Genomic DNA, 9,623 nt, shown 5'->3' with positions numbered 1-9,623 from the left:
TTATAAACAAATTAAATATATATATATGTATATATATATAGTAAATAATAATTTAAATATAAATACATTAATAAAATAAAAATCGATTTTTTAAAGATTTCTTTGGAATAAATTTGGTTACTTTGCCTTGAAAAATTGAATCTATTCGTTTTTTAGCGTTGAATAATGATTTGAATAATGAAATTTTAGAAAAAATTTTAAATATATAAAAAAAATAAATTTTTTAAGATTCAGAAAAACAAAAAATGTTCGGATAAATAGTTTTACGATTCGGATAATCGAGGTTCCACTGTATAAACTAAATTATTTATATTTGAACAAATTATTATGGAATATTTCTAGATGCACTATATAAAAAGTTAGTAAATAATTTAAAATAGTAGTAAAATTTGTTTTATTATTATTAACATTATTATTGACAGTCGTTGAAATGATGATAAATTTCATCTTTATTTATATCATTAAAGAAAATGCGATAAATTATAAAAAGAAACATCTTAACAGATCGAAAATTAACAATTTTTGAATAAAGCAAAAAAATTAGTCAATAACAATAATTATTTGTTTAAATATTTGAATAATAGTTGTAACAAAATTTAATTGAATTTTTTAAATTATATGTTTTTAGTACTAAACAGTCTTAAGAAAAGTTGACAATTTTATCAAAATCTGTGACACACACACTGAAGAAAGAGATCTAAGAAGCAAAAAATTCTGCTAGGGACACATTAGATCTTCATTTTTTCTGCTCTCTCTCCTCTTTAGTCGTATTTATGTCTCCCAACTTTTCCATAATTGTGGATAACATGGAGATAGACCTGGTTAGATTCTCTATTCCATCCTGTTGGTTTAGTTTAGTGGGTTTGTCCTTCAACTTGATTACACTTATGTCCTCCTTGCTGACGACAGCGTTAAGGATTTTTTTTGGATTTGTGTTTTCAACATTGGAGGATTTTTTTAAAATGGCCCCAGTCTTCTTTATGTCCACTTTCTTGACCTTCTTGTTCATGGGATCATCAAATTCCAAGGGAACATGAAATTGATCATCCGTATCATCAAATTCCAAGGGAACATCAAATTGTTCATCAGTGTCCTCGAAATCTAAGGGAACATCAAATTGATCATCCGTGTCATCAAATTCCAAGGGAACATCAAATTGTTCATCAGTGTCCTCGAAATCTAAGGGAACATCAAATTGATCATCCGTATCATCAAATTCCAAGGGAACATCAAATTGATCATCCGTGTCATCAAATTCCAAGGGAACATCAAATTGATCATCCAATCCATCAAATTCCTCGAAATCTAAGGGAACATTATATTCATTATATTCTTCAAAGCCATTTAAAATTTTTATAAATTAGAAATAGTTTAAACAAATGAATAATTTATCCCAATAGTTAACCCACAAAATTTAAATTATCCCAACATAAAACAATTCTGGTGAAAAAAAAATTGATAATTTCAAATCTCTTTTGCAATATAATATGAATATGAAAACTTTTTGAAGAGTGTTTTGAGTGGTCTATGAAATTATTTGACAAAAAGAGACTTTTAATTATCGCCTTATAAAAACGGCACTGAATGTGAAAATGATAAATATTGATTTTTAAAATACTTTTTTCTCGAAACACGGACAAAAACCGGTTAAAATACCAAAGATTTTTATCCTAAAAAATTTCCCAAATTCGAAACATTGTCGATACAAAAATGCAATTGCAAAATTAAAAGTAGAAAAGTAATATAATGACAGGTTCATTACGTCCAGTTGCCGTCAGATGGCAGAAGCATTCAATCGCGTTTTTGTATAGATAATTTTTCAGATTTAGAAAATTTATTTATTTTTATTTCGAGAAAAAAAGAAATTTTAAAAATCAACGTTTATTATTTTTCACATTCAGTGCCGTTTTTATAGGGTGATATAGTTAAAACTCTTAACCTCAGATTATTTCTAGTAAACCGCGTACATAAATTATAAATGAACAATAATGTAAACAGATTTTTTTTAAATTAAATAATTCTTTTACTTTGAAATTTAAAAAATTCAATAACGAAGATCAAATACTTATGAATTGTAAGTAAAGAAATTAATTTTAATTTTGAATATTAATCGTTTTTACGTATTTTATTTTATTTTTTTTTTAATTAAGTGCAAACTCACTCTCGGTGCATTGAAATTTACAATTTATAAAATCCAATAAGTAGATATATTCTCTGTTCATGTAGTAAAAACATTAATGATAAATACTTTGATTTAATATTATTTAAGTCTAGTCAAGAATATTTTTCTTACTATACAAAGCGCGTTTGCAGTGATTTTTTTTAGAAATGTATGTGCTTTTGAGAGAGTGAAATTTATTATTATTATTATTATAATTATTAATTATTAATTTACAAATATTCAATGCATGAAAAATTGAAATATTAAAATGATTGATTGATGCATGAATTTTAAATTGGAAACTGCCTTTTATTTTTTTTTTTTTTTACATTAAGGTTTCTTAAACAAAAAAAATTATTTTTCTGCAAATTTTTTTTCCCTTGTTTTCTTTTTATCGCGTTTAATGCGAATATACTATCAATTGTATCATGTAAAATAGAATAGATGATCGTCTCATTTGTAAAAAAAAAAAATAAATATATATATATATATATATCTGATTTTCTCAAAAGGGGAAATTAACTTTTTTTTCGATGAAAATAATAAAAAAAATAACGCGTATATAAGCAGCGGCATATAAAAATGAAAAAAATTTATTGTTAATTTAGAGATTAAAGCAAAAGTGCCTTCGTCAATTGTAAGAAAACCTAGACCGAGAGTGACAGTTGCCAATTGCAAAGTCATATCGTAAGGCACACTAATTTGGAAAGAAAAAAAAAAATATATATATTATTGATTTAGCTTCACATGTTTAAGTCGTTTTCGAAGCGATGCTTATTGTCGACTGTCTTTCTCTCAAAGTATATAGAGGCGATCTTGTGAAATTCTATATCTATTTATGATATCATTGTAATCAATATTATCAATGTACATGAAAAAATGAAAAAACGGTACAACAAATTACTGCCCACGGTCGATAGAAGAGGTAGACATTGTTCCTTAAATTTTATGTCTGTCTGTCTTTCCTACGTTTATAATATTATTATTATTAATATAGTTACCATCGATTCATTGATTTAATATGATTTATTTTGTTTTTATAAATTATAAAAGTAAAAACAAAAATTTCAAATTATGTTCTGCGATATTCGAAGAACATACTCTTCTTGCGACCTAGTTTATTGTCCATTATCATTAATTAACAAATTAATTTAGAATGTAAATAGTAAAATAACTCAATAAAGCTTGTGGACATAAAATTTTCATTGCAAATTAAATTATTAAATTAATTATTTTAATTTTTAATTTAATTAAAAATTAAATTAAACAAATGATGACGAAGTATTTTTATTACTAACTTCAAGACACCAAAAAAAAGGGTTATGTTAACATAACTATCAATTTTGATAATAATATGTATATTTTAATTTTTAAATTTCTCTAAAAAAAAAAAAATTCATTATTCGAAGTGACAAATTTTTTGTAAAAATTTCCTGCAAGTAATTCATTTTTTTTTCTACATGATTATAAAAATTTCTTTAAAAAAAGTTTTAATTTCGAGAAAAAATTATGTCAATAAAATAATATTAAATAATTAATGATAAAATTTCTGAATATTTTTAACGAAGAATAGAGAAATTGAAAGAAAAAAAAACCATGAACGAAAAAATTACTTTTCACAATGATAATTTTCAATTACAATCAATTATAAGTTTAAAAGCACTTCCATCATTGGATATTAAAGATTCTTTAGAAAATATAAAATTAAAAAAACAAGATAAATATCAAAGAAAAAATATTTTACCCACATTTGTTAAGGGAACAAAATTTGAAAATAGAGCAAAATATAAATTATATCAAGGAAAAAAAATGCAAGATTCAAAAAAAAAATCAAATCCCGAATTAAATATTCATAAAATGCGACAAAAATTATTATTAAATGAAAATGGATTTAAATATTTTGATATTCATAAATTTGGAAAAAAAATTATAAATCATTTTAAAAGAGAAATTTCCGAATCCGGATCATCTCAAACAAATAATAATAATAATAATAATAATAAAAAGGGAAAATATAGAAATAATACTACAAAATTACAATACGAATCAAATAATCAAGAAACAGAGACAAATATTATACATAGTTTCAAAAAATTGAATATTAATGATATAAAAAAATCAACGAGTCAATATCAATTAAATATTCATAAAAAATCAGAAATTTTATTAAAATCTGACAATTCTTTAAGTCACGCTAATAGTGAATATACAAATAATATTAATCAATCAAAGTTTATGGATAATTCAAATTTATTTACACAAAAACAATTAGACTTCAGTTCTGGCGATGTTAAACATTTAAATGATGTTGCGTGTTCATCGAATAATTGTATTGAAAATCAATCTGAAATTTTATCATCAAAAAGAAAATCAGTTCAATGGAATCGTGAAGTCGATGTTGTTTATTATGCAGGCGATCTTAATGGAGGTGAGTTCATTTTTTTATGCATTCGATATTATCAAGAAATAGAAAAAACGTTTTTTTTTAAATTTATTTTCTTTTTTTTTTAGGAAAAATAGTCAAACGTGAAAGAGAACCATTGAGAGAAGAAGCTGATCAACAAGCAAGACATAAAAAATTTATTGACTTAATTCTTGAAAAAAGTCTTTTAACAAAAGGATTTCACTTTTCATATACTTAACAAACATTTTTTTTTTCTTCCAAATGAAATTGAGCCTTCCAATTCTATAGCTCGAAAACGCACGAAGCTGAAGTACGTAACGTTTATGATAAACGATTTTTAAAGAAATAATTTTTTAAAATGGAAAATTATATAATTTTTTGCCTAAAAAATATTTCTTGTAGTTTTCATTAATCAACAAATTATAAAAAAATATTTTTTAGGCAAAAAATTATAGAATTTTTCATTTTAAAAAATTATTTCTTTAAAAATCATTTATCATAAACGTTGCGTACTTCAGTTTCGTAGAACGCGTAAAAGTATTGTCCAACGGAAAAAAAAAAATGAAAAAATAAAAATTCAAAATTTTAAATTTTGAAAAATGCTATCTTGTAGAGAATTAAAAAACACATCTTTTTTCCCTGTACAGTTTTTTAATTGAAAAATTATTTTTAATATTATAATTGAAAAACTAATTTTTCAATTGAATAAATTTTAATCACTTTTTAAAACATAAATCGCTGCCAATTGGCTATTTCTTATCAAAATGAGCCGTAATTTTGCATAAATACAAAGTATCCCCTAATGATACTCACAAAATAAAAAAAAAAATTTTTTAAATGCATTTTGTTAATTAATATTAATTATAGTAGAGTCAGAATTCGCGTTTATAAACTTCACCGATAAAAAGTCTGTGGAGAACTTTAGAGTTCGATAAACTTCCAGTGAGACATTTATTCCTTATGGGTCAGTCCACTGACTTTCGTCTAATAGTGGTTGCGAACAAATTATTAAAAAATCTAGTTTTAATATATGTGAAACTCGATGATTCCCTGAGTTCATTAACCATAATATTATGGTAAAAATTTTATTCCCTTTAAAAATATTAAATATCAAAAGTAGGAGGTTCACAATGTGATTTTGTAACCTTAAATTTTTCAATTTTTTTAAAAACGCTATTATTAAAAAAAACTATTAAAAATTAGATGTTGGAACTCACCAAAAACATAAATCACTTTATACTGCACAGAGGAACGAAAGAATTATTGCAAAAAATTTATTATTTTTGGATGATATACGATTTTAAAAAAAATTTTATTTAAAAATTCTCAAGATTTTTATTTACTTATAACTTTTTTGTCGGTGCTCCGAAAAAATTGAGGTTTCGCACAAAAATTTTTTATAATATTCTTTACCTTCTATTAAAATCTTACGAAGGTGTTTTGCTTCGCTTTGGAGATATTAATTTTCAAAATTTTTTATTTAAAAAGATTAATTAAAAGACTTGTAGTTAACTAACCAAATTCAAACTGCTCCATTTTTTATAAAAATATATTAAAATGTAGCGATTTGAAATTGGTCAGTTAACTTCAAGTCTTTTAATTTATAAAAAAAAATAAAATTTTTTTTAAATTATTATCTCCAAAACGATGCAAAACACCTTCGTAAGATTTTAATAGAAGGTAAAGAATATTATAAAAAATCTTTGTGCAAAACCTCAATTTTTTCGGAGCACCGACAAAAAAGTTATAAGTAAATAAAAATCTTGAGAATATTTAAATAAAATTTTTTTTAAAATCGTATATCATCCAAAAATAATAAATTTTTGCAATAATTCTTTCGTTCCTCTGTGCAGAATAAAATGATTTATGTTTTTGGTGAGTTCCAACATCTAATTTTTAATAGTTTTTTTTAATAATAGCGTTTTTAAAAAAATTGAAAAATTTAAGGTTACAAAATCACATTGTGAATTTAATATTTTTAAAGGGAATAAAATTTTTACCATAATATTGTGGTTAATGAACTCAGGGAATCATCGAGTTTCACATATATTAAAACTAGATTTTTTAAAAATTTGTTCGCAACCACTATTAGACAAAAGTCAGTGGACTGACCCTTATGTATGAAAGAAGTTTTCTGAATATTTTGGGATCGATTCATTGAAAATTGACTGCAATTGACTGAAATAAATAACTTCTTTGTTTAAACGGGCGTCGAGCTGCAACAAACGTGGCAATTGGCAGTGGCGTCTATTCGTGACTCGTCTGCTGCTTGTATCCCCACGCCACTGCCAATTGCCACGTTTGTTGAAGCTCGACGCCCCTTTAAGGCCAGGTCCAAGTGAGGCAGTGCCATCTACATTGAAACTAAAATTTTTGAAAACTTCCAACAGCCTTTTTTTTGAAAACAAGAAGATAAAATGCTTTTTCCTTTATGGATAATTAATTATTGGCAAGAAATACACCAGCTAAAACTTTTTTTGAGTTAAAGTAATGAAAAAAATTTCATGTCAATAAATTAAATATGAGCACTTTTTCACAAAAACTGTAAGAGTACTTTCTCAAAAATTAGAATCAAAAATGCAATTTCCATTTGAAAAATTAATAAACGCTAAAAAATACACCAGCTAAGATTTACCAATCACGAAAATAACAAAAAAAAAGTTTTTTAACATAACATATTTTACTAATTATGACAACCGTTTGGCAGGTTATATATGTCACCAGACATTTCGCGATTTTGACAAAAGGAGGAAAACTGCTCATATTTAATTTATCGACATGAAATTTTTTTCATTATTTTAACCCAAAAAAAAGTTTTAGCTGGTGTATTTCTTGCTAATAATCAATTATCCATAAAGAAAAACGCATTTTACTTTCTTGTTTTCGAGAAAAGGCTGTTGAAAATTTTCCAAAATTAAAGTTTTAATGTAGATGGCGCTGCCTCACTTGGACCTGGCCTTAAACAAAAAAGTTATTTATTTCAGTCAATTTTCAACGAATCGATCCCAAAATTTCCAGAAAACTTCTTTTATGCATAAGGAACAAATATCTCACTAGATGTTTATCGAATTCTAAAGTTCCCCACAAAATTTTTATGTTTAAAAATGCGAATTCTGACTCTATACTATACACTAAAGCGTCAATCGAGAACACGCAGGTCAGTCGAAAACAGAGCATGGAACATTTGAGGGGAAGTGGGGAAACGGGTAGAATTTAGGTTATGACTGACGCCAGTGTCGTACTTGTGATTTTTAAATTTAAGGTGTATTCAGTGCCTTACTAGTGAAAATCCCCTAGATAAAATTCACATTGTTGGGTAAGGCACTTCATACGGCCCTGAGTGTTTTTATTTTCGAGCGATAAATATCGCGTCAATCGAGAACAGCACTATACATTTGTCTGTTCTCGATTGACGTTTTAGTGTATTTAATATTAATTAACAAAATGCATTTTTTAAAAAGTTTTTTTATTTTGTGAGTATCATTAGGGGATACTTTGTATTTATGCAAAATTACGGCTCATTTTGATAAGAAATAGCCAATTGACAGCGATTTATGTTTTAAAAAGTGATTAAAATTTATTCAATTGAAAATTTAGTTTTTCAGTTATAATATTAAAAATAATTTTTCAAAAGAAAAACTGTACAGGGAAAAAAGATGTGTTTTTTAATTCTCTACAAGATAGCATTTTTCAAAATTTTGAATTTTTATTTTTTCATTTTTTTTTCTCCGTTGGACAATACTGCCGTCCCAACAAGAGTAGCAGTAACTACATTTTGGATAAGTCACTTATTGGTGGCAGTGGCAGTGGCAAGTAGGTGACTCATCCTAAATGCAGATACGGTTATTCTTGTTGGGGCGGCAGAATACTTTTACGTGTTTTCGAGCATCGGGCGAGTTATAGAATTGGGAGGCTCAATTAACGAAAAGTATTTTGTAAAAATAAAAATATTTATTTTCTTATTTACATATAGAGTTTATAAATATTTCCTGACATTAGAATTATTTAATCTTTTTTTTTTTTTGTCACTATATTCATATATTGAAAATGAATATAAAAATTGTGTATTAATTCGTCTTTTTTTTGTTGCCGTGTGATTTAACAATATTACGAGAGAAGTCAAAATAATTTATCAATGAGCCAAAAGTTTTGAACTTTCAAATAAATAAATTTTTTTTTTTTTTGCAACTTTTTTAAGTACGAATTTTATTAAAAAATTAAATATATAATAAAAAGTTATTAATTTAATGTTTTATTTTACATTTCTATCATAATTTTTAATAATTTATAGGATTGAAAAAAATATATTTCGTTCATTTTGAACGTTCAGAAGTTTTGGCTCATATTTATCAGCTAGCTAATATCAAATGTATATTCATAGCAAGATTTAAGTGTAACTGAATACTTTTTTTATCAGAGAAATCGTCATAAATTCTTAATTTAGATTATAAAAAATATTAATTAAAATAATTGAAATTATAAAAAAAATTAGTGTAAATTTTCAGGGTTTCTACAATAACATCTTAAATTCTTATGAAATCATAAAATTTTCATTAGAATCATGAAAATCTACTTACATTTAAGGGGAGAGACTAAAATTATTGTGAATTATTAAAATTTCAAAAAAAAATTTTTGACTATTTTCAAAATTTTGTAAAATCCATACAGAAAGTATTTATGAAAGCTATGAAAGTATTTGGTGAAATTTTCTTTTGAAAGAATTTTTAATTAACCAAATTTGCATATTTAAAAGAATCTTTTTTAAAAAAAAAAATAACGTATTGAAAATAACCAAATTCTTTTCTTTTGTCTGAAAGTCGTTGTGGCTATATTTTTAAAAAAAATGTAAATTTAATATATATCTTAGACGATTTTCTGAGTTGATTACGCATATAATATTAATGTAAAAATTTTATTTTCTCTAATAATATTAATTATTAAAATTAGATGGTTTACGATATATGTATATAATTTTATAACCTTAAATTTTTCAATTTTTTAAAAAACCAAATTATTGAAAAACTTTGAACATAAGATATTGGATAACTTACCAAAATT

The 9,623-nt window shown here is 24.6% G+C and overlaps 1 protein-coding gene across 1 annotated transcript; it reads left to right on the top strand.

Moving 5' to 3' along the window:
* Window positions 1-4,156: 4,156 nt before the first annotated feature.
* LOC127286515 (uncharacterized) lies at window positions 4,157-4,930 on the top strand. Its single transcript, XM_051312962.1, has 2 exons — window positions 4,157-4,589; window positions 4,673-4,930. The coding sequence occupies exons 1-2, from the start codon at window positions 4,397-4,399 to the stop codon at window positions 4,801-4,803; spliced, it is 324 nt and encodes a 107-aa protein (XP_051168919.1). The 5' UTR covers window positions 4,157-4,396; the 3' UTR covers window positions 4,804-4,930.
* Window positions 4,931-9,623: the final 4,693 nt, after the last annotated feature.

Source organism: Leptopilina boulardi, unplaced genomic scaffold, assembly GCF_019393585.1.
Source record: "Leptopilina boulardi isolate dan_hultmark-lab unplaced genomic scaffold, ZJU_Lbou_2.1 LbouV2_121, whole genome shotgun sequence".
NCBI classification, from domain to species: Eukaryota; Metazoa; Arthropoda; class Insecta; order Hymenoptera; family Figitidae; genus Leptopilina; species Leptopilina boulardi.
The sequence above is the reverse complement of the archived record's forward strand: the minus strand, read 5'-3'. Positions and strand labels throughout refer to the sequence as shown.

What these genes read in the sequence shown, in the direction of transcription:
- LOC127286515 (XM_051312962.1), top strand. Translation starts at nt 4,397, where the DNA reads ATGGATAATTCAAATTTATTTACACAAAAACAATTAGACTTCAGTTCT. An exon ending in TGCAGGCGATCTTAATGGAG is followed by an intron (nt 4,590 to 4,672) that starts GTGAGTTCATTT and finishes TTTTTTTTTTAG; the next exon opens with GAAAAATAGTCAAACGTGAA.